Source organism: Labrus mixtus, chromosome 9, assembly GCF_963584025.1.
Source record: "Labrus mixtus chromosome 9, fLabMix1.1, whole genome shotgun sequence".
NCBI lineage: Eukaryota > Metazoa > Chordata > Actinopteri > Labriformes > Labridae > Labrus > Labrus mixtus.
This window is the reverse complement of record NC_083620.1, coordinates 10,126,038-10,150,093: the sequence shown is the minus strand read 5'-3', so window position 1 is coordinate 10,150,093 and position 24,056 is coordinate 10,126,038. Positions and strand designations below refer to the sequence as shown.

Here is a 24,056-nt window from a genome sequence, read left to right as displayed (position 1 = left end):
AGCTGCCTTTATCACCTTTGTTTCTGTCTCCTGACATCACACTGGTTTAGCTCAGTGGTTACTTGGAACACATTTTCTCCTGTAGAAAAAGCTGCTCTCCATCCCTCCCTGGGATCAAACCAAGGGCAGTGCGTTGTGATGTTTTTAATGTATTGAGTGCCCTATTTTATTTCAAAATAAAAGCACACAGCAAGAAATGGACAGCTGAAGACAGGATGAGATTTCAAAATAGTCCCAGCTGCCTTTATCACCTCTGTTTCTGTCTCTTCAAGTTGCACTGGTTTAGCTCAGTGGTTATTTCGAGCACAAATTCTTTCAGAATTCCCTTCTCCATCCCTCCCCGGGATCGAACCACAGGCACTGTCCAGTGTTTTTACCGCCCTGTGACTGTTCATGTTCACTGAGGAGCAGGGTGTCAGCTTCTGTCTGAATCTGTGTGAAATGGTTTCTTTACAGCAGCGTGTAGCTCACCTGTCTGTCGTAAAGAACAGCCTGTATAAACTCTGCTTCCTCCAAGCATACCTGCACTGGTTTAGCTCAGTGGTTACTTCGAACACATTTTCTTCTGTAGAAAAAGCTGCTCTCCATCCCTCCCTGGGTTTGAACCATGGGCGCTGTCCAGTGTGTTTTGATGTTTTTAATGTAAAGTCTACCAGAAGGGCCCTTTTTTATTATTTCATCCTGAACCACTACTACAACACAGAGCTTTTAAAGAGGTATACATATATAAATATATCACAGGGAGAGAAGTGTGATTTCTACAGCATAAAAATCTGTATTATTAACTTTAAAGAGAGAAATATTTATCACCTACTGCTCAGGTAGAAAGAGTCAATACAGGTAGGACATTTATATTGAATTAATGAACTGGAACAAGCTGCAGAGACGAGGTAGAAACATGACTCAGCAGAGTCAGACCGGAGCTGACATGCTGCTCCCAGCTGCCTTTATCACCTCTGTTTCTGTCTCTTCAAGTTGCACTGGTTTAGCTCAGTGGTTACTTCAAGCACAAATTCTTTCAGAATTCCCCTCTCCATCCCTCCCCAGGATCAAACCATGGGCACTGTCCAGTGTTTTTATCGCCCTGTGACTGTTCATGTTCACTGAGGAGCAGCGTGTCAGCTTCTGTGTGAAATGGTTTCTTTACGGCAGCATTTAGCTCACCTGTCTGTCGTAAAGAACATCCTTTATAAACCCTATTTCCTCCAAGTATACCTGCACTGGTTTAGCTCAGTGGTTACTTCGAACACATTTTCTCCTGTAGAAAAAGCTGCTCTCCATCCCTCTCTGGGTTTGAACCATGGGTGCTGTCCAGTGTGTTTTGATGTTTTTAATGTAAAGTCTACCAGAAGGGCCCTTTTTTATTATATCATCCTGAACCACTACTACAACACAGAGCTTTTAGAGGTATACATATATAAATATATCACAGGGAGAGAAGTGTGATTTCTACAGCATAAAAATCTGTATTATTAACTTTAAAGAGAGAAATATTTATCACCTACTGCTCAGGTAGAAAAAGTCAATACAGGTAGGACATTTATATTGAATTAATGAACTGGAACAGGCTGCAGAGACGAGGTAGAAACATGACTCAGCAGAGTCAGACCGGAGCTGACATGCTGCTCCCAGCTGCCTTTATCACCTCTGTTTCTGTCTCTTGAAGTTGCGCTGGTTTAGCTCAGTGGTTACTTCGAGCACAAATTCTTTCAGAATTCCCCTCTCCATCCCTCCGCGGGATCGAACCACGGGCGCTGTCCAGTGTTTTTATCGCCCTGTGACTGTTCATGTTCACTGAGGAGCAGCGTGTCAGCTTCTGTCTGAATCTGTGTGAAATAGTTTCTTTACAGCAGCGTGTAGTTCACCTGTGTGCTGTACAGACCAGTCAGTGTCAGACTTTATAAGTTCTGTTTCCTCCAGTAGTTTCCGCACTGGTTTAGCTCAGTGGTTACTTCGAACACATTTTCTCCTGTAGAAATAGCTGCTCTCCATCCCTTCGCGGGATCGAACCACGGGCGCTGTCCAGTGTTTTTTTGATGTTTTTTTTATATAGGCTAAAGTCAAAGGGATTGAAAACATGCTGGTGCTTTTTTTTATATTGAAGTCACACTGACAACTTTCACAGTGAATACAGCAACCTGAGCCCACATCCAGCTGATCGCGTCAACTAGAAAAACCTAGCCGCCATGTTTCCTGCTTTAAATGCATTCACGTGGTGTCGGAATTATCGTAAAATACATTCTCCAATGAAAATTAACGACATGAAGACTCCATCAAGACCGAAACGAAGTCGGAAGAACATTATAATAAACTACTTTTTGAGTTAAAAAAAAAAAGAAGAAACAAAGCAGACATATGTCATCGTATGCTTCATGGTCAGAAACGTTTTAAAATATCGGAACATTTGCTTTTCTTCTTATTTGTCACTGTTAATTATAGGGCCTGTAAACGTCAGTTGGTCTCCGAGAGTTTCTCATCTTAGTACTAAGCAATATAATTTACTCTGCAATAAATGCAGGATTTTTTTGGGGCAATATTCGCCCAATAAGTATTTAAATTCCGAACATATGTGATGTCAATGAACGCAGCATGGATTTAACCCGAAGGGGATCTGTTTTCCGGTTCTATCTCTTTTACCGAAATAAAATTATATGCTTCTTTCTACAAACAGTTGTGGAATATATTGAAGTAAATGCGTTTGATATACAGTCAGATAAATATATTTTTTAATTCAACACATTACATCAATATTTTCATCTGCCAAAGGGGGGTCATGCAGAAAAAAGCTTTGGAACCACAAATGTCACGATTTTATTTTGAAGGCAGCTATCGTGTGTTCCGTTTATGGCGGGTTATAACAACATTAGCTCCTGTCAGTCTGCTGCTCAGCAGTCTAATTACAAGAAGGAAACTAAGACAACAACAACTGCAAATTCATTACAGGTAAAAATGATCATCCGGTGAACAGGTTTTTAACAATGTTTTTAAATGTTTGAAGAAAACGAAAATCGGTTTATGGTTTGTTTGCTGCGCAGCGGAGCTAGCGTCACCTTCTAACGATCAAAAGACAACATCACAACAGCGTTTAACAACTAATAATAACTAACCATAAACAACCCTAACTCATCTGTACTAACCATAACTAACCCGTACTAACGATAGCTAACATTACCTGTGTGAATGTCGTCTTATAAGTGTTCTGCTCGGAGGTACAGTAAGCGTGTTTGATGTACAGTCTTTATTATTATCATATTTATTCATGTTTTTCACTTTGTTCATGTTATTCTGTATATTCTGCACTGGACTACGGTGTAGGTTTAACTTGTTTCCTGTTTTGCTGTGCAGGTGTGGTAATGATGGAGGAGAACGAGGAGCAGTCAGACCTCCGTTTGAAGGAGGAGGAGGAGGGCGACAGCTTCAGGTGAGACAACATGCGTCACGTGCATTGTGACTGCAAACACCTCACTTTATATGACATGTAGATTCTTGTTTTGGAGGCGGTGAAGTGGAAAATGGGCAAGGTGTCAAGTACGGGCAAACTGATACAACATTTTTGGGGCCGATATTAACACCGATATTAGGGAGAAAAAAAATCCGATATCTTTCTTAGATCTGTCTTCCATCTTTAGAAATAGTAGATATAGACGAATATTTAGAGATAAATAGAGATGAATCCAGTGAAAAACCGGAAGTCGAATTTCGAATATTAGATAATATTAATAACGAATTTCCTTCAGGGATTAATAAAGTATTTCTGATTCTGAAGTCGACAAGCTGCCGTTACTGCAGTGGTGTCTCCATTCAACAGCTGCAGGTCTGAATGTGATCTGTCCTAACCAGTGAACATTGTTCTACTTTGAACACAACTTTCTATGTAACTTTATTGTATTTACAATGTGAAGGACTTCAGGAAGAACCTGTTGAGGTCTCCGCTGCTCAAAACAGTCATTAGAAACGTTAACTTTGGGAGAGGTGGTTTATATTTGGGCCATTATTTAGCACTTATTGGAAACAGCTGAAGAGACGGGAGACATTGGGAGCAGAGAGATGGGGATGACATGCAGCCGTGATGACGGTTGACTCTGTAAGCGAGGCGTGCAACATAACTCCTAGGATATCCCGAATGTCAGTGACTGTTACGTTTTTGTGAGTAATAACTTATTACAAAAAAGTGAATTTGCTTTTGAGTGAGGAAGAGTGGATCCTGTGAGATCCCCCTGCTCCCCCTTATGCGTGCTGTTTGTTAGAAAGGTTCCTCGTCTCTTTGGGATATGAATCACTCGCTTTTATACGTTAGAGGAACTGTTTTTATTGTCAGACTGTTCATAGTCTTTAGAACTGTGAAGAGGCCGATTCAGACGATAGGAAGTTTGTTATTTTTACAAGAGAAAGTCGATATGATTAACGGTCAAAGTGGTACAGCTCAGTTGACTGTTTCCTGTTGGAGTGTCCTAACCGCCCGCAAGTGACGCAGCACAATGTTTCTATTTCCCTCTTTGTCACTCACGTAGACGTACGAGGAACGAGGGGGCTCTACTCTCTCTCCTCACTCAGCAGAGCTCGTTAGCTTGTTGTACAAAGTGAAGACAGAGGAGCATTTATAAATTCCCTATCATGATGAAATGTTGACCTTTGACCTGTTTTCAAGGCCGGAGAAAAACTTTATTCAGCTCACGGCGAGCCGTTTATTGACGCGGCTCAGAGTGTTGAGATTTGAGTCTACAGCTCATCAATACAAAGCACCACACTTCAGTTTGACCACCTTCAAAACAAAAGCACCACACTTCAGTTTGACCACCTTCAAAACAAAAGCACCACACTTCAGTTTGACCACCTTCAATATAAAAGCAGTCCGCCTTCAAAAGAAAAGCATGACACCTTATAATGTTTGGAAGGGGAAACTGAAATTTAAAGAGCAGAGAATTAAATATTTAACGGATGCAGTGTGGACAGCGGGCGTGCTATAGTACGTGATGCGACAGTCCAACGCTCGTGTGTCGTTAGGACACGGTGTTAAATCAGTGTTTTCTTACACGGCTTGTGAGGAGCGTGATGTTGAACACTCAACTATAACAAGTTGGCGTCCCTCTTGATGTATGACCATGATTACTGCGGCCGTCAACCTGCCAGCACGCCTCATAAGGTATTTCCCATCGGGCCTGACAACGCCTCTCGGAGAAACCCTGTTGTGTAATTCAAACATGAACGCCAGAGTGATTTTTGAAGCCGGTCCGGACTCTCTCCTCGTGCATACTTTGTTGTGTTGTTCTGCTAACTCTTCTGCCCTCTTCAGACCACGGCGTCCTTGTGTGGAACAAAAGTGTCGAGAGTTCTTGTCTCCTTTTCTCTTTCACTCATTGGCCGTGATCACTTGAAGAGACGTTTCTCTTATTTCATTCAGAGACAGGTTTGGGATTTTTACTAAGAGAGTCTTTGTTTCAGTTCCTGCCGCTGGTAACCAGCATCCCAAGGCTTTCCTGACACACACAAGCCCCAGCACCTCACCAACGCCGCCTTTGCCAGTCAGCTAAATGAGCCTATTCTCTAGCTGGTGGATTACGTTACTCGGCTATTCACACGTAATGTGGATTTGAAGGAAGAAATAATGTTTGCCACTCGGCCAAAAGAAATCACAGTTTGTTGCATGACAGCTTGAAAGGCTAAGCGCTCTTACGTTCCTGCAGTGCAAGTGGGTTTCACAATAGTTTGATAAGCCTATTGTTGAGACATTTGTACCAACGAGATTATAAGTAGTTTTAAGCACACAAAGAAGACTTGTGGATAAACTTCTAATCACTCCTCATAACTCTGGAGCACCAAAGTCCTCCAGCACGGACTCCTGTACTTCACTCGGTGGTCTGGTTCTGCAGAACACCCAGAACTTTGACGCTGTCGCTCTTTTGGTTCTCTTCTGTGACACGCTTTGAGCCAGGATGGAGGAAATCTCTCAGCTTTTTGGAACCATGGGGCGAGAACGCTCCGACACCCACTCCACACAGTCGACGGGCACCAAACTCGCCCTTCGCCATCGGCTCAACCAGCTGATGACGTGCGTTGATGACTTGGACCCCAGGCACGGGCTGCATGACAAAATGGTCCAGGCACTGGATAGCGCCTTCCTCGTCTGCGGCAAGAGAGCCAACAAGCCGAAAAAGGACAAATTCAGGTGGAGAGAGCGTGTTATGTTTTCTGTTCCACAAAGCTGGAACGTTGCTCTCTCTCGTCTTTACGCTTTCCTCTTTAACAAGCTTCACTTCTTTCCTCCAATGAACGCTGTTGTCTCTGCACAACAAATTACACTTTATGTTTCCACTCATTGAAATCCTTCAGTAGAAAATTGTGTTCCAACGCGTCTTTCCCTCCCTGCAGCAGCTGATTGCAGCGAGTGGATATGCTGTGGGTTTGTCTGAACTGATGACTACTCTCATTATGTGTTCACTGTACCAGTCTGACCTGCTTGTGGTCGTAGCGTAGCGCTTTTACTGGAACAGCTTTCACACCCTGATCATGTGCTCTTCTTTGATTTGTGTCCTAGCTGAATGAACCTCTGTGATTGTAAACCTCTCAGCTTAGTTCTGCATTACGCTGATGTTATGCAGCTGTATGCAATCGAGTACATTTTAAGAAGAGCCAGCACGCCAATGCAAAGTTTTCTGGCGCTTACGCTGAATTAAGAGGGAAAGTATTCAGTAATCGGCAGATATGGAGAGCTTTTCAGTTTGTAGACATTTTATGAGCATTTTCACCAATTTCACCAATTCTCCAAACTGCTTTATGATCAAAGCACTGACTTTATGTATATTTTACACCGATATCATTGAATTCAGTCAAATCTTGTGATTACCACCATCTGCTCCGCTGCCATGCTCTGATACATGAGCTACAGACAAAAGTTATATCACATCATCAGAGTCTCAGACTGCAGTACAATATCTTAAACTTTAATATAAAATAGTAAAAAAAAACCTTAAAGGTAACATATTCTGTAAAATCCACTTCACCATGTTTCTCTAACACTAATATATGTCTCTAGTCGGTCTACAAACTCCCCAATGATGAGAAAAGTCCATCCTCTCCGTCTTTTACCTGCTCCACTTTTCAGAAAATGTGCACTCAAACAGGCCGTTTGGAGGTTTTCCCTTCATGACATCACAAAGGGCAGTAACCCCTCCCCCAGGTGGGTGACACTCCCACAGCTAGGTGTTTGTTCTGCCCTCTGAGTCTGCCTTCTCACCGTAAACAATAGAGCATGGAGCAAGAAAGCCTGAGACACCCAAGCCCTTCCAGAGAGGGGGCGTGGTCAGACACAGCTCATTTACATTTAAAGGTACAGACACAGAAACAGCCTGTTCTGAGCAGGGCTGAAATAGAGGGGTTTATAGGCATGATCAAATACAGGATCAGAGTGGATTTAGAACAAGAAACTTCACAGACATGTTTTGAGGAGCTCTGAGACTTATTTAAACTGGTTGAAGAGGAGGAGGATATGTCACCTTTTAAGTTGATATCTTTTTGAATAACAGGATTTTTAAAAAGGATCCGGCACTCAATGACTTAATTTCCCTTTTTTTAAAAGACCAACATACAGTCAGAGCTGGTGCTCTGATGGGGGGCCTTAAAGAGACAGCAGCTGAAAAAACTGCTTTGTCCTCTCATGAAAAGTCTCAGATGAACTTTTTGAATCCTTCCTGAGTCACCGGTGACTGTAAACTCTGAACTTAAAGCAGACTAAGCAGGACAAATGACTAACAGGCACACATTTCAATAAAGTTATTATTATAAAGTTATAAATGCTGAACTCACAGTATTACAAAGAGACCTTAATGACCTGATAATATAGACCAACAAATGATCATCAGTTTGTCTGTAAGTTAAAATCAACACGTGTTTAACCTCCTGCCATCTTTCACTGAGCGAGAGTGAGATGTTGTTTGGATTCAAGTGCTGCTCAAACCACTCTTTCTTCTGCCTTCGGTTCCATCAGGCTTCACATGGTGACGTGGAACGTGGCCACAGCCGATCCCCCGGATGACCTGACCTCGCTTCTCCATTTGAACTCCCCAAAGAGCCCAGACCTCTACGTCATCGGGTAGGTGGTGCAGGGACTGTGAAGGGATCAGTGGGGCGAGTCATCCAGTTATATGACTGGATATGGGGCAATAAAGTGTGTGTGTGTGTGTGTGTGTGTGTGTGTGTGTGTGTGTGTGTGTGTTAGTCTGCAGGAGGTTTACTCAGGACCGATGAGATTCATGTCTGACACGTTATTCGACGACCCGTGGAGTCAACTGTTTATGTCCACGCTGGCACCACTGAATTATGTGAAGGTACACAGCATCTCCACCGCTAAACCAAAACACTTAAAGTAATGAGAGTCCTCAATGACATTTGTTCAGTTTAATGTTGAGCTGTTTGTTGTGCTTGTTGCAGGTTTCATCCATCCGAATGCAAGGTCTGCTGCTGCTCTTCTTCTCCAAACTGGAGCACGTTCCCTTCATCCGAGACATCCGGGCAACGTACACACGCACCGGCATTATGGGTTACTGGGTAAGAAAAGCACAAAACAGACAACTGATTGATTTTAATAATGATTACTGATTTTTTAAATTAACTTAAAGATCCAATCAGTGAGATGTGCAGTGAGTGAAATGATAAAGTGATCTTACTATATGATCAGACATTAAGGAAACATGATATGTTGAAGTGCTGGCTTCTCTGACAACAATGCAGCAGCCAGTATGTCCTCCTTCTAACTTTAGATTCTGGTCCTGAATGCTCTGGATTTGTTTGGACCAGAGAAGGTAGGCGGTTTTAAGACACCCCCACACGACCGTTTTGGACGCCCCTCGGTTTGCCAGATATGAGAGCAGTTATCAGGTCAACAGGTGTTGCAGCGATGGAAGCGGGCAGGAGAACTGGTTCAGATAGAAGTGATTGTACCCGACCTAAAAAGCCTCTGCATGTTTCTAATAAGCTCCACGAGCAGAAACGTGCTCAAACTAGGATCAATATTGGAGATGCTTTTGAAAAATGAAGAGAGGTTAGAACACAGAAAGGTTTACAGACCGATGCAGAGCTGGATAAACACTGAAGCTTCAGTGTCCACCACATGGCAACCTGCGTGAGCATTGACTCTAGAGAGGAGGGGGCGAGGGGAGACAGCTCTCTACAATGTTTTGAATTTGGACTGCAGTACCCATTTTAAACACTAGGTGTTAGAGTTACATACTGCTCCTTTAATACTCTTCCCAGGCTCCTGTTGTTCAGAGTATTTTGAGAGCTTTCCTTAGAAAAAGTCAGAATGCAAACATTACCTCAGAACAAACTCTGTGTTTTGTGTTTTCCTTTAATACAAATAAAGTAAAACTATAAAGTGCTTAAAATAGCTAAAATGTTTCTGGCATTAATAAGCTAAGACTCATGTATATTAGCTTTATTAGCATGCAGCTAATTAGATTTATAGAAGTACAGTGTAACAGAACTCGTGCTTCCTGTGTTTCTCTTCTCGTCTCTCAGGGTAACAAAGGTGGCGTGTCTGTGCGTCTGTCTTTCTACGGCCACACGACCTGTTTCCTCAACTGTCACCTGGCTGCTCACATGAAATACGCCACAGAGAGAGTGGACGAGTTTGAGCACATCATCAGCACGCAGACCTTTGACTGTAAAAAGGCTCAGACAGTCCTGGACCACAGGTGAGAAGATCTACGAGATTTAACTGTACAGTCACACTTTAATTTCTCACCCCTCCCCCCCCCGCCCTCATCTCAGGCTGGTGTTCTGGTTCGGGGATCTCAACTTCCGGATCCAGGACCACGGCATGCACTTTGTCCGCACCTGTATCAGCGACGAAAAGTACAACCTCCTCTGGAGCAAAGACCAGGTTTGACACTGTTTGCCTTGTGGTCGATCTCGTGTTCTCAGTGTTGTGTTGCATTAGTTAAGAAAATGTAGCTGCTAGGGTTAGGGTTAGGGCTACTAGGCCCCATGTCCACTTGTTGTGTTCTCCGGGCAGAAAAGTGCTGGCTGTGCGCTCTGAAGCTCCTGCATGAAGCGTTTCTGCATGTTTTAGAGTTGAGATCGTTTATTTCCCGCTCAGACACGGAGCGAGGAGGATGTGGGTACAAGACACGATCTGTAGGAGGCAAAACTACAGGGAATATCAAACATTTGGAAAAGAGCGCCGGTGACGTCAAAACAGCGACTTTCTGAAAAGTTGAAAATTTTTCAACATAAGCGCTCGGAGCAGTCACACAAAAAAGGCGGCGCGCTCAGAAAAAGACGCCAGGTGGACACAGGACCTTATCGTCCTTTCAGATATATCAGAAAACAAAAGGTATCAAAGCATCATCTGTAAGCCTGAACCGCTAAACTTGTACTAAAATAGTCATGCTGCTTTCAAGTGCTCCTCGGAAATATCGTACGTCCCGGTTGTGCAGTCGTGTCAGAGCGCAGGCCTCGTGTGATTGGTGCAGAGCATTCTTCCTGGTTTCTTCAAACGTGTTGTGATTTTCAGTTGACCATGTTGAAGAAAAAAGAGGAGATGCTCCAGGAGTTTGAAGAAGGACCTCTGGACTTTCAACCCACGTACAAGTTTGACAGAAACACGGATATCTACGACAGCAGGTAACACACCGACCATGACATCATTATCCTGATTATTTATCGATTCATCACCTTTCATATCCAGAACCTGCCTTCTGAAATATGATGATGTGTATCTACTCCTCCTTCACAGGCGCTACAGGACATGGTTTGGCTTTAAGTAAGAGTTCAAACACCTTGGTGTCCACGTCTCTAACACGTCACGTCATCCCTTTTTAATCCATTATTCTGATTTTGCATAAAGCTACTTTTACTCAGTCGTGAAAGTAGACTCCCTTTTTATGCCGTCTAGTAACTTCAACGGCTTTGTGAAGCATGCATTGAGTTCATAATGCAAATGGAACAAACAAGCAGGAAGTGCTAACAGTTGTTTCAAAAGTCCGCTTGTCTCTGCAAAGAAGCGACTGAATGCTTGTTTGTTCAACAGTTAGACGTCGGCGCTCTCAGATTGTCGATTCTTGGAGCCAATAGAGCTCCACAGTGTGGTTCATGTTCTCCATAGAGGATTTTATTATTCGCCATGATGTCATAACCATCACAGGAAGACTGACCACGAGCTACCTGAGTGTGAAACGATGGTTTCTGCTCCTGTAGGAGAACGTTCGTCTGATATCAACCTCTAAGAGAAACACGGTTTATTCATGATATCGGGGAAAAGAACTACACTACCCACGATCACAGAGTGTTACAGCGACGTCTCTGATTGTTGCCATGGCAATGCTTCCCGCCCCTCCCTGCCATATGCGAACGAATAGTTTTGTTAGCAGGCTAGCTGGTTAGTTAGCTAACAGTAAATGTACTGATAACCTTGTTATGCTGCAGTGAATGTTATTTATATATTCAACACAAACTACAAGATATTACAACACTGGTTGTCATGGTAACAGGCTTCGAACAGGGAAATTTACTTTAGGAACCAGAGCCACTGAAAAAGTGGGCTGTCACTACTGAGCTCTATACTGTTGCTGTTGCTGAGTTTTTCACCTCTTAGTGGCGCCATGGAGTGACGTTTATTTGGTGTTGGTCCGTAGTTTCAGGATGATGTCATACCTTTTTTCTACTCGAGCACTTGAAGGCGTGCATGTCGTCATTACGGCTGCACAGCTGGGACGTACAATGTTTCTGAGCAGCACATGAAGGCAGCATTGCTATTTTAAACCCACATTAACACACCCACCGCTCTGCACCTCTGGGTTCCTTTAAGTGTCGCTGTTCATATTAACTCATATTTAACCTTCAGTAACACATGGCTGCTTTGTTTAACCTAAAGCCAGCGTGTGCCTTCCCTGAGCAGCTGCTACATAAGAGCTAACGTGCATGGTCAGATGTTAACTGTTGATAATTCAATACAAGTGTGTTGGATTAAAGCTGGATGTTACACAGAAGTGTCTTTGTGGGTTAAGTTCACTTCCTGTGGTTTTAAACTGTTTTATAAACGCTTGATTTAAAGGCACAGATGCATTGTGGTCTGCCATGTGACCTCGCAGTCTGCCATGTGACTTCGCTGTCTGCCATGTGACCATGCAGATCTTTGTTCATATACAGTATAATACACTTCTTCATACATTCCATTCCACTTCCATTATGTCCTAACCAGTGTCCCCCCTCTCTGTCCACGACCTGTCCAGCGGTAAGAAGCGTAAGCCTGCGTGGACCGACAGGATCCTGTGGCGCCTGCGACCTGCAGCCCCACCCCCCGAGGAGCAGGATGAAAGCGATGTTGGGGATGTGAGGGAGCTCAGGCAGTTGGAGGAGGACGAGGAGTACCCCCTGAAAGTCAGACAGGAGTTCTACACCAGCATAATGGAGTACAGCGTCAGCGACCACAAGCCTGTCATCGGCATCTTCACTTTGGTGGTGAGAAACTGATCGGCTCAGCTGGAAGACAATAAATGTGTTCCTTCAGAGCCATCTCTCAAAGTTTATAGGAGTAGAGATAAACTGTAGAGTAAGGTCCCACATGCTCCTAGCGTTTCTTTCTAAGCCTCTTTTTTCTGTTGTTTTTGATGAAGAGAGAGCGTGTTCTTTGAATGTTTACAGACATTTACAGAATAATGATTATAACAGCTACAAAATGTCATTACTAATCTGAATGTATTTTTCTGTCCAGCTGAGGAAGATTCAAACGACTCCTCTGGTGCGACTGCAGCCAGAGGGCGACTGGAGTGCCGACATTGATTCGATGGTTCTCTACAGCCCTCTGCAGCCTTTCCCTTCCAGCACGTGGGACTGGATCGGACTCTATAAGGTCTGCTAAACAAGAACTGTTGACTTCAGCAATGAAAGTACGACCCTTCAGTACGGCGAGGTTGACTGTGTGTGTGGATTTCAGGTTGGATTCACCAACGTGTCAGATTACATCACCTACACGTGGGTGAAAGACGACGAAGTGGCGTTCAATGAAGAAGTCATACAGGTAATGATTTGACACAACACCTTCTCGGTTTATTCCCCTGACGATACTGAACTATTCTAGGTATATAAAAAGACCAACCCTTTTAGTAAGCCAGTCATCTATTTGTTTGAAATCTGATAGAAACCAAGTCCCCTCTTATTGTGGTCAGCAAAGGAGTACCCCAGGAATCCATTCTGGGGCGGCTTCTGTTTACATTGTAACAACAAATAGAACGACAAGATTATGCAAACAAGCTATCTGTCATTTACAGACTTCTTCGAATTCAATCCAACGTGCTCTGGCTGGTCGTACACCGGTCTTAACGGCAGAAAACAACGTGCAGTGTTGATGTTGTATGTGACCAACAATAAATGTACTGCTGTATTGTTTGGTTAAACCAAGTCGCAGCCTCCGGTTTTGAAGTGTAAATCCTGCAGTTCCTCGAGTGTCCACTAGAGGCTGGCTGCTGAAGCACAGGAAGTCACATACACACCCATTCTAAAAAGCCTGTTTTTACAGCAGAGATTAACATGTTTACAGCTCCAGCTCTCAGCCTGTCGTTAGGTTGACTGAAAGTTAGGTTGATGCCGTGTTCACACTGGACTTCTTTTTTCAGAAAAAAGCGCTGCCTTCAGCGCCTTTTGAGCGCTTATGCGCGAGTGTTCTGTAACCTTAACAACGGGATCTAGCCTACGGTGCAACCGCGCCGGAGCCGGCCGGAGCACGACACATCAATTTAGCACAGAAAGGAACAAACGGGACAGGAAGTCAGACACCGACACCTTGCACCTTTCATCCGACATTAAAACATCCGGTTTATTTTCAGAATAAAACCCTCCGTTTTGACAGTTTAGAAAAAGAAGTCAAGTGTGAACAGGGCCTGAGACAGCATTTCCAGCATGGAGACCGCCATCGATGGGACTCCAGCGCCCCCTGCAGGAACACTCAGGCTTTGTACATTAATATGGGTCTATGGGTTCAACAGAGAAAGCATACAAAGTGTTTTGTTTCGAAGCTCGATCCAAAGGTAACTGGAATGGTTTAAGATCTGGAAGATGTTTGACCTCTCCTCTTCTTCAGTTCTGGTGAACAGAGCGAGAAATGTAAGCCTCTTTAGATCATTAGCAAGGATGTCTACCCCGGGCTGTTTTTCCAGTTGGTCACTGGTCCGACCCTGCAGCAGATGTTTCAGGCATTAAAATAACGTGTTGCTGGTTGTCTTCTGTAGGTCATCAGAAATATCAGTACCATCTTCATCTGCTTAAGAACCAGTTAAACTCCTCCTCTCAGAGGCTTTAAATAGTTTATCGATAACTTTGTCTGTTCTGCAGGTTTATGTGGACAAAGAGGAAATCCCCGTGCAGGGAGGAGAGTGCGTGCTGTGTTATTTCTGCAGCACTCTGCAGAGCATCATTGGAGTCAGCGAACCATTCAAGGTGAGTCAGAAGATCAATCTCCTCTTCCTGATATGAATCTTTATGTCAGCTTGTTTTAAAGAGATGAAACGCCTCTCTTTTAAGGTCCACGAGTCCAAGGTGGCCATCGAGGAAGGCTTGCTGCCAGAGAAGATCAACGGACTTGACCAAAAGGTAGTGAGGGAAGATGTTTGGAACTGATGCACCAGAACTCACAGGTGTGCCAGGAGGTGGAAAAGGACCTGGACTCTCAGAACCACAACAAGGCTTTTGAATTAATGTGTTTCCCGCTGTAGAAGCAGCCATGGACGTGCTGCCTTCACACGCCATTACTCATCCACGCCCACTTCTCTAACGGAGTGGCTCAAAGTTACTAAAGATGTTTTCACACATGCAGTAAAACCCTGAGAATTTCTAGAACATTTCAGGACAGTCTGTCCCTGAAGTCTTCCCCAGTAATCCCTCCCGACCATATAATGATAGTTTTATTCTTTCATATTAAAGATAGTCAGCAGCTTCTTCCTTCAAAATAAAATAGAGCATCTTTTGCCTTCAAAATAAAATAGAGCAGCTGCTTCCTTCAAAGCAAAATAGAGCAGCTTCTTCCTTCAAAGTAAAATAGAGCAGCTTTTTCCTTCAAAATAAAATAGAGCAGCTTCTTCCTTTAAAATTAAGTACTAAAGTAAAGCTGCTCCATCGTTCCTTCTGGGCCTCCGTACATGTGAGGTGGTGACTGTGTCTGCAGAGACTCTGTCCTCTGACTGGATTTTACTGTTCTGCTTTGTTCTGGTTGACTTGGGACGTTTCTGGGCGGAGCTGGTGTGTTTCCTCCAGCCAATAACAGCGTAGCAGGTGAGTTTAGGAGTGGATACAATTCAGGGATTGGAAGAGACGTGGACGTAGCAGCAAAGAAGAGAAAATATAATCACAGTGAGGTGAAACACCAAGCGGATAAAGCTCGTTCTAAATCGAGGGTGAACCTTGTGTTGGCTTTTACCCGTGGACGTGGAGTTGGTCTGCTTCCTGTTGGACAGGCAGGTTAGCTTGTGCTAGCGTGCGTTAGCTTGCAGTGCAGGTACAGGCAGTAAACATTCACACTACATCCTGCAGGGGGCGGGGCTTCTGTGGCCGATGAGCCCAGGAGGAGGGGCCCAGTTTGATGGTTTGAATGTGTTTTACTGATTGTTTTTACTGACTAGAAAAGAACAGAATAGAGTCTGACGCTGCTTTATTACCTGCCCCCCTCCACCTGTTCACTCAGGGTGAACTTTTCAAAATATTACTTTTATAGCTGCTTCAGCCCGACTTCATGTCGAGGGTTTAGCAGCAGGCTGAAGTCTGGAACACTCACACATGCAGGTCATCCCAAATGTTTCAGTACATTTTCAGGAGTTTTGTGCATGTGTGAACAGATCTCAACACGTGTGTGGTCGGTACCTTCTTTTCATGGTTCTGACTGCCACGGAAACTTTGAGCGCCCCGTTAACAGCTGATTTCAAACCTGTGTACTAGATGAACTGCATGGTTTCTGATTGGTTAAGAAAGAAGGAGGATAAAAAACAAGGTGAAGTACGTTGTTGTAAGACCCGCTGCTCTGTGGGGACAGACGGCGTTCAGGTGTTCACAGGTAAAATCATTCACGCCATGTCCAGGTTGAAATGTTTCTGCTGCTTCACGGTGCTGACAGAAGAAGATGGACAATTTAAGTTGGTCTCGTTTAGAAGGCCAACCACTGTAACGACGAAAAGGGAATTAACGAGGCTGATTGGCCGACCCTTGTTTACATGATGTTCAGTAAACAAATCAATGATTGGTTCTTACCGAGCGAATAGGACGAGATCTTCAGGGTGTCCTGAGGCCGATCAAAAGATACAGGGCTTGTGTGCACGTTCGTGATGCTGGATCGGATTTTCAACAGGAAATTTCAGCTGGACTTAAACAGTATGTAACTCTGACCCCGTAGTGTTTAAAATGGGTACTACAGTCTAAATTCTAAACATTGTAGAGAGCTGTCTCTCTCCCCCCCCTCCAGAGTCGATTGACCTCATGTCTCAGTGATTGATCATTTAAGCTTTAAATAGAAAAGAGCTTCTAAAATCAACGTGTAGAAAAAGACGTGAGGTATGAAGAGACTCAGAAACATCCGTTCTTTACCACCGCTATCCGTGTCGCTGGAGTTTAGTGTAGTGAAGGAAACAAAGGGTTAAATGGGTAGGACTTGTTCCTCTGCTGTACTGTTTCATAGCGCAGAGGCTTTCTATGCTGGATTGAAACCCAGTTCAAGAGCTAGACTTTCAGCAGGTCTCGAGAGAGAACTATTAACATTATCGAGAAGATGAACGGCTTCATTCGTTCCTGCTTTAATATTTTTTATCACCTTTAAAAACTTGTTTTCTCTGGAAGTGTGCAGAGAGTAACTCGTCCCACAGCGATGATCTGTGACGGCTGCAGGGCGGGTTCAGCCACCATGATGGATCTGGTCACTATTGGAATGAACTCCAGTCGCTCCTGGACGACTTGAAAACAGATTTATATTTTTGAACTTTTTGTTGTGGTGGGGCCGGCGTTCTGTCGCTCGCTCTCTTAGCTCCTCAGCACTGTTGTGTTTTAATCTTTGATTTCTTCTTTAGTTTGCTGGTTATGGAAACAAAGAAAGAGATGGTACGCAGTTTAAACGTTTATGTGCTGTCATGTTAGTATTATGGGATGCACGATATGAACGCTATTAGACCGATAATGACCTGCTCCTGATGGATTCGGTTTAGTAACAGTATATGTATGTATCTTCTTTAATAAGTCTTTGGGTCAGTTATCAAATACTTGTGTAAAATATATTTAATGAAGACGAGATGGTCACTCGACTGGAAAGTAACTGAGCATGTACGTTAATCACCGCTCAACACTCTGCAGAGTGATGATGCTTATTGTAATCCATAATCTGCTGGTGAAAGAGAACTGGCTGGCTGGCTGATTAATCAGTCGGACTCTCTTTATGATGTCATTATTAGAAGAATTAAAAATGATAACATATTCCTGATATCGGCGGATTAATGATGTGAACAGAATATCGTGCATCCCTGCTTCACGTGGTGCCTTTGGAATGATTGTTTTGTTGCTGTTGACGTTCTGTAACCTGCTGCTTCTTGTCGTTAATACTTTTTAATAATCGATCTTAATATGGTGAGATTTTATGACCTCTGTTTATTCCTCCTGATTTCAAATACTGCTGTTTTATCTTTGATCCACACGAGGGCGATCTCTTCTGGTGTTTTTATTATCAGCCTGCAGGATTTAAATATTTTATTATCTTCAAGAGAAATAAACTGTAACAAAGATTTATACCTTTGTAAGTTCAAATATTAAAAACATCACACTGGATTCTTAGAGTCGTTTGATTTGTGAAAAAGGGACACATTACCTTGGCCCTTAGGCCAATACCGTTCAGGGTCGCAGGGGGCTGGAGCTGATCCCAGCTGTCATTGGTTGAGAGGCGGGGTTACTCCCTGGACTGATCACCAGCCAATCACAGGGCTGGCATACAGAGACAGACAACCAGCCACACTCACATTCACATCTACGGACAATTTAGAGTCAGCAGTTAACCTAACGAGCATGTCTTTGGACTGTGGGAGGAAGCCAAAGTACCCGGAGAGAACCCACACATGCACGGGGAGAACATGCAAACTCCACACAGAGAGGCTCCTGTCTGACAGGGATTCAAACCAGGAACCTCCTCGCTGAGGGGACACAGCTAACCACTGCATCACTGAGTCGCCCGTCAGCTTCTGATCATTTAAACTTTGAAACTTTAAAATCAGCAGCTCATGAATGTATTATATTATTTAATGCTCTAAGCAGACATTAAGATTTATACCTTTACATATTCTAACTGAACGAATATTCAGAGGTGATCAGGAGTTTTTACAGCTGACGTCGCGTTCTGAAGAGTTGAAGCTAACGTCGTGCTCTGAAGCGTTGACGTTGACGTCGCGCTCTGAAGAGTTGAAGCTAACGTCGTGCTCTGAAGAGTTGAAGCTAACGTCGTGCTCTGAAGCGTTGACGTTGTTCTGCTCTGTTGTGTTTGATGAACAAACATAAATCTGACTCGTCATAAAATCATCTTTAAAGTTCTCCTCCTCGTTGATCAGCAGCTGGAGAGACGATGCATCGTGTTAGCGAAGGTTTGACAACAGAACTGATCAAAGGTATGACACGCTAATCATGATGGCTAATGTTAGCATCAACACATTTCTATGCACTTTAAGCTACAGCCTTCCTAATAAGGTCACGTCAGAGTGGAAATGGTCGAATGACGAGACTCTTGTGTTGTAAAACATTTTTTATTGGTCTCTTCACATGCTCTCTGATTGGTTAGTCAGTTCCTGATCGTTACAGCAGCGACATGATGAATGTAACAGTGAAGACATCATAACAGGATTTGAACTTTCCGCCTTCAGCTTGATGTCAGAGGAAACTGGTCGACGAATGAAGACGTGGAGTCGTTGAGCAAAGGTTGGGTACATCAAATGATTCTTTCAAACACGTGAAACCACGTGAACCTCATTTAGACACAAATAAAAACCAGGATTCTGATTATAATCAAACGGTCGAACAGTTCTTAGTCTCGTCTTCCATCAGTTTGAGGACGCTGATCCACCGCGTGGCGCTCTCTCTCTTTACCTGAAGAGGGCGTGGTTCCTGCACTTCACCTTCAAACACAAAGACGAGACAAACCCGTCAGCATTTCAACCAGGTAAGTTCAGATCTCATTGGATACCTGTCGGGGTGTTTACCTGGTGCCAGCGAAGAGTGGGGACGGGCAGAGCCAGGTGACAGTGGGGGCAGGTGCTGATCTGGTCTGGGTCTCCTCCAGGACCATTTCTCGGTCCGTTTGACAGCGAGATCGCTCTGTAGGTGCTGCTCAGTCGAGGAGAGGCCTCGCTCTCTTCCTCGTCTTCCTCTGACTCCGCCTCTTTGTGCTCAGAGCTGGCTGAAAGAATGCGCTCCAGCTGCTTTGGGGAGTAAAAAGGTTTTAGGACAGAATTTTCTCTGGATAAATGTCAGGTTAAGGTTAGAAGGCTTTAAAGAATGGCGAGGATGTTTTTGTCACATCATGACCTTAGTACTCGCTCTCATAGAGCCGTACTTTATGTTTCCTGACTCAAACCGACGAGTCTTAGAGGCCCGGGTGGTCTCCCCTGGTCCTGGTTCTGGTGGCTAATTTTTTATTGGTACTGCAACTCTCTGATTAGTCAGTGTGACTCATTGCAGCTGCTCGATTCTGATTGGCTCTAGTGTTTTTTTTGTTTCAATTCCTCTTCTTGTCCCTAAAAATTTCCAAGACCCCGCTAGCGCCCCGTGGGGACCCCCAAGTGGGTCAGGACCCCCACTTTGCAACACCCTGCCTAATATCCACTGACTGTTAGCACCATGAAGGTGATTTTATCTGAGCTGGTTGATTGCAAAGGTACAACACGTGACCCAGGTGTGAGGTGTGTCCGTTAGCTTCTGGTGGCTAAACTAAGTTAACGTGACTGTAGTGAGTGTGTTTACCTCGTCTTCCTCTGCTGGCGATGAAGCTCGACCTTCCACTTCTGTGAAAAAAAGAAGAAGCATGTTCACAGTTCACGTAAAACAAAAGTCTCCTGGACACTAGCTCTGCAGGCCACTCCCCCTTACTGTTTGGTGGTAGTGTTCTGGTAGTTTGAGGGGGACCAGACGTGTTGGCGTCGTCCGAGCAGGTCAAAGCGTGCTCGGGCTGGTCCCTCAGGGTCACGTAGCGGCCGCAGTCGCTGCAGCGCTCGGTGCGGCTCCCGCAGACCACGGCGTGTTCGTCCAGCTTCTTGAACGGCATCTCCAGCTCGCAGAAGTGACAGCTCTGCATGCGCTCGCCACACTCGTCAGACTGAGCGGAGAGAGACGAGACAGACGGGTTGAAGACGAGAACGGCACTCATGGAAACAACATGAACATTGATACATTTAAGTCTTGTAGCAAATCCTGATTTAACATCTCCACCTCGTGAAGCCTCCTGACAAACCGTTACACCGCGCCCGCCTGTCAATCAGGTCAGCTACACGCCTTATTGTGAATAACTCTTATCCTTCATCAAATCAAAACTGATGAGTCATCAAAACATTCACCCCCTGTACAGTGTGTGTCGATCAAGACATGAGCTAAACAGACCTATTTGTTTTTTTGAACCAGGTTGTAAACATGTTAATCTCTGCTGTAAAAACAGGCTTTTTAGAATGGATGTGTATGTGACTTTCTGTACTTCTGCAGCCAGCCTCTAGTGGACACTCGAGGAACTGCAGGATTTTACACTTCTGCATCGGCTTCATTTCTCAACACTGGAGGTTACTGCTTGCTGAAACGTTTTGTTTGATTTTCTACAGAGCCTGTTTTCTTTACTTCAGTAAAGAAGTTTTTTACACGTGTATCTTTACGTGTTTGAGAATTTAAAGAATAAACATTTAGCCGCTCTGCTCACCTCATGATCTAACAGCTGACAACGCTCCATCCTCTGGTTGCACTTCGAGCATCTCACCTGCAGACACACGGTCGAAGAGTAAACCTCCAGTGACACATCAACCAATCAATCAATAATCAATCAACCAATCAGTGAGTGTGTACTTGAGTGTACCTGTGTATCAGTGAGTGTGTACCTGAGTGTACCTGTGTATCAGTGAGTGTGTACCTGAGTGTACCTGTGTATCAGTGAGTGTGTACCTGTGTATCAGTGAGTGTGTACCTGAGTGTACCTGTGTATCAGTGAGTGTGTACCTGAGTGTACCTGTGTATCAGTGAGTGTGTACCTGTGTATCAGTGAGTGTGTACCTGAGTGTACCTGTGTATCAGTGAGTGTGTACCTGTGTATCAGTGAGTGTCTACCTGTGTATCAGTGAGTGTGTACCTGAGTGTACCTGTGTATCAGTGAGTGTCTACCTGTGTATCAGTGAGTGTGTACCTGAGTGTACCTGTGTATCAGTGAGTGTGTACCTGTGTGTGCTGCTCCTCTCTGTGCTGGTCCAGCTGCTCTCGAGGAACCGCATCACCACAGTTGGGACAGACGCACAGGAAGCGTCTGCAGTGAGTTTCATGCAGAGCGAAGTTAGTCTCTGCAACTGGTTTGTGGCTAAAGAGAGAGAGAGAGAGAGATAATCATTTATAAAAGTTTCTGCTTCATTAGAACTACTTTAGTCGTTTTCGGACTGCAGGAACTTTTTCATAGATCCAGGACATGTTAGACCCCGCCCCTTTTGATTGATTCCTCACTGCAGGAACTCTTTAAGTTCCTGGTTCTTGTTTAGAGGAACCCGCTAAGCTCCGGCTTCAGAGGAGGGACTCTCCCAGCACAAGAGTGACTTGAAAAGATACTTCTCTGTATGTTGATTGGTCGAACACGAGAGCCAATCCAGTACCAGCAACCGCCATTTTAAAATCCCACTGTAAACGTTAAACGCTGCTAAAGGCATTCAAATGGATTTTTAAAAAAACGAAGTCCAGGCGTTACTGAGTGTGGAGGAAATGCGACACTCACACCACTTTAAGGTTCATATCAGCCGTCACCATGGCGATGTGAATGCAGAAAGAGACAGAAGTCTCCATTGTTTGTAGTTCTCTTTTAAAAGTTCCCAGAACTGTTTGTTCTTAAAACCCCTCATGTCTTCTTCTTCTCTCTCGTCTTTTTGGTTTCTTTTAACCTCATTCAAATTGAATTGTTAAACCTCTTCAGCTGTTAAACATTTAAAAAGCATATTAACTATTAATATAATAAAAGGATATTTGGCCATGAGACGATAAAATATCGCGATACTAAACTGTATAATGTTTTAGCCCCCCCTTTCTTCCCTCGCAGCTGCTCTGTCTCCTGATAGGACGAAAGTGAAAGTAAACATTTGAGTTTCTTTCTAGCTTCCAAACTAAAAGCTTTACACTGTTTATAATAAATATAGCCTATAAATAAATATATATTTACATAAATATTTATTTATATAAATATATATTTTATTTTACATAAATATTTATTTATATAAATATATATTTAGTGTAGTTAGCGAGTATTTAAAGGAGGATAACTTCAGATCAGTCTGACGTCACATCTTCACTGACAGGAGTCACAGAGTCTCACAAACACAAACTGTAGTCTAAATCTCCTGCCCCTGACTCGGACTCAGACCCGGACCCTGATCCTGCCGGACTTTCACTTCACTGTTAGAACAAAACCTGGACCCCATAATGAAACCTGCTCCTGTACAGACTGGTGACCGGTAAAGCCTCCATGTTGCCTCTTCCCTCTGAACAGTGAACTCACTTTCTAATAACATCCACACCAGTAGAGTCCTGCTGACAGTTCAGTCTCTCTCTTTATAATATATAAATATATAAATAATAGTCTCACCATTGTCTGCATTGTCGAGTCCCCTCCTTCAGATCCATCAACACAATCTTTCCTCGATCAGTCTCAAACACTTGTCTCTGCTTCGACTCGCTGGAGCTGAAATGAAAGTGAAAATCTCAGCTGCGCCTCAGCAGCTCGTTGTTCTGCAGGTCAGCCACAAGATGGCGCCAGAGATCTGTTTATAACGTGTCACAGCTGTTTTAGGTTTCCGTGAAGTAAAGACCCAAAGACCGTAAACCACATGGACTGAAGGTCAGAGTCTTTGTCAGAGTCAGACTGTGTATACTAAAGATGAAAACATCGACAGATAACATTTAATTCACTTTTTTAAACACATTCATCTTTAAAATAAATACATTCAGATTTGAGCTGAAGTGTTTTCATGTTGGAGAGTCGGTTGTTTATTCATCTATCTTCGTCTTTCCTTTACCTTAACCGTCTCACCTATCCTCTACGGCAGGGATGGGCAACTTCGGTCACAGCAAGGGCCACATTAATGTAATTCTCACTGCCAGAGGGCCAAATTGTAGGATACAAAAACGATTACAGTCAATTTTATCTCCAATTTAACTCAACATATATCAGTGATCAAATATTATTATGGACATACTTCTGGTTTTCATGATTTCATGTCATATTTAGTCATGTTTTCTTCATGTTTCCAATTAATTGATGTGTAAAAATTAACCTGAGGGCCACGTTGAGGGTTGATGGGGGCCGCATGTGGCCCCCGGGCCGCCAGTTGCCCACCCCTGCTCTACGGAGTCTCAGTGCGCCCCCTTGTAGACTGATGGTGTAACTACATTCAAAGTATGCAGAACGAATCCTACATGCATTTTATTTGTGAACACAACAAAGTGCATCTGTGAAAGGGTTTTGGTTTAAGAAATTCTTCAAGTTATTTTAACACTTTAAAGTAAAGATCACAATATTCACTAGTAAGCTGCTTATAACGGCGGCTGTGGCTCAGTGGGAGAGTCTGTCAACCTGAAGGTCGTGGGGTTGGATCCCGCTGATTGGTCTGCGGCGTGTGAATGTGTGTGGATGGATGAGTTAACACTGATGGACTCTTTACTCAGCAGCTCCTCGTTAGCTGCAGCGTGCTCTGCAGACAGATCCTCGCTATGGAGGGAAAGTTTAACTCCTGCAGGTTGATGATGAACTTTTTATCTTGTTTGTTTTACCTCTGGTTTGCATTCAACATCATCTTTCATATTTATTTATTATTTATGTTCATGTTTGG

General features: G+C 43.8%; 2 protein-coding genes across 5 annotated transcripts; one reads left to right on the top strand and one right to left on the bottom strand.

Annotated features, from left to right (window-relative positions):
• Positions 1-2,841: 2,841 nt before the first annotated feature.
• On the top strand, positions 2,842-17,787 carry LOC132980191 (inositol polyphosphate 5-phosphatase K-like). Of its 3 annotated transcripts, XM_061046176.1 has the most exons (14): positions 2,842-2,943; positions 3,346-3,421; positions 7,985-8,089; positions 8,216-8,324; positions 8,428-8,544; positions 9,514-9,689; positions 9,766-9,877; positions 10,511-10,620; positions 10,733-10,759; positions 12,228-12,456; positions 12,710-12,847; positions 12,932-13,015; positions 14,326-14,430; positions 14,515-17,787. In XM_061046176.1, exons 2-14 carry the CDS (start codon positions 3,354-3,356, stop codon positions 14,608-14,610), a joined length of 1,476 nt encoding a protein of 491 aa, XP_060902159.1. In that variant the 5' UTR covers positions 2,842-2,943; positions 3,346-3,353; the 3' UTR covers positions 14,611-17,787. The 3 variants fall into 3 exon arrangements, with proteins under 3 accessions (XP_060902159.1, XP_060902158.1, XP_060902157.1); XM_061046174.1 differs by lacking the exons at positions 2,842-2,943; positions 3,346-3,421 and adding an exon at positions 5,928-6,166; XM_061046175.1 differs by lacking the exons at positions 2,842-2,943; positions 3,346-3,421; positions 10,733-10,759 and adding an exon at positions 5,919-6,166.
• A 727-nt stretch (positions 17,788-18,514) lies between these two features.
• Positions 18,515-22,973, bottom strand: xaf1 (XIAP associated factor 1). Of its 2 annotated transcripts, none has more exons than XM_061046162.1 (7): positions 22,814-22,973; positions 21,412-21,547; positions 20,903-20,959; positions 20,089-20,314; positions 19,963-20,003; positions 19,203-19,421; positions 18,515-19,118 (listed from the first exon to the last, which is right to left on the bottom strand). In XM_061046162.1, exons 1-7 carry the CDS (start codon positions 22,849-22,851, stop codon positions 19,086-19,088), a joined length of 750 nt encoding a protein of 249 aa, XP_060902145.1. In that variant the 5' UTR covers positions 22,852-22,973; the 3' UTR covers positions 18,515-19,085. The 2 variants fall into 2 exon arrangements, with proteins under 2 accessions (XP_060902145.1, XP_060902146.1); XM_061046163.1 differs by having other exon boundaries at positions 19,203-19,418.
• Between the last annotated feature and the right edge of the window lie 1,083 nt (positions 22,974-24,056).

Excerpts from the sequence above, each read along its gene's own strand:
- LOC132980191 (XM_061046174.1), top strand. The coding sequence starts at position 5,934 with ATGGAGGAAATCTCTCAGCTTTTTGGAACCATGGGGCGAGAACGCTCC. Across the intron at positions 12,848-12,931 it reads ACTGGATCGGACTCTATAAG|GTTGGATTCACCAACGTGTC; the intron begins GTCTGCTAAACA and ends TGTGGATTTCAG. Across the intron at positions 13,016-14,325 it reads TCAATGAAGAAGTCATACAG|GTTTATGTGGACAAAGAGGA; the intron begins GTAATGATTTGA and ends TCTGTTCTGCAG.
- xaf1 (XM_061046162.1), bottom strand. The coding sequence starts at position 22,851 with ATGGATCTGAAGGAGGGGACTCGACAATGCAGACAATG. Across the intron at positions 20,004-20,088 it reads CAGAACACTACCACCAAACA|AAGTGGAAGGTCGAGCTTCA; the intron begins GTAAGGGGGAGT and ends TTTTTTTCACAG. Across the intron at positions 19,119-19,202 it reads CCACTCTTCGCTGGCACCAG|GTGAAGTGCAGGAACCACGC; the intron begins GTAAACACCCCG and ends TTGTGTTTGAAG.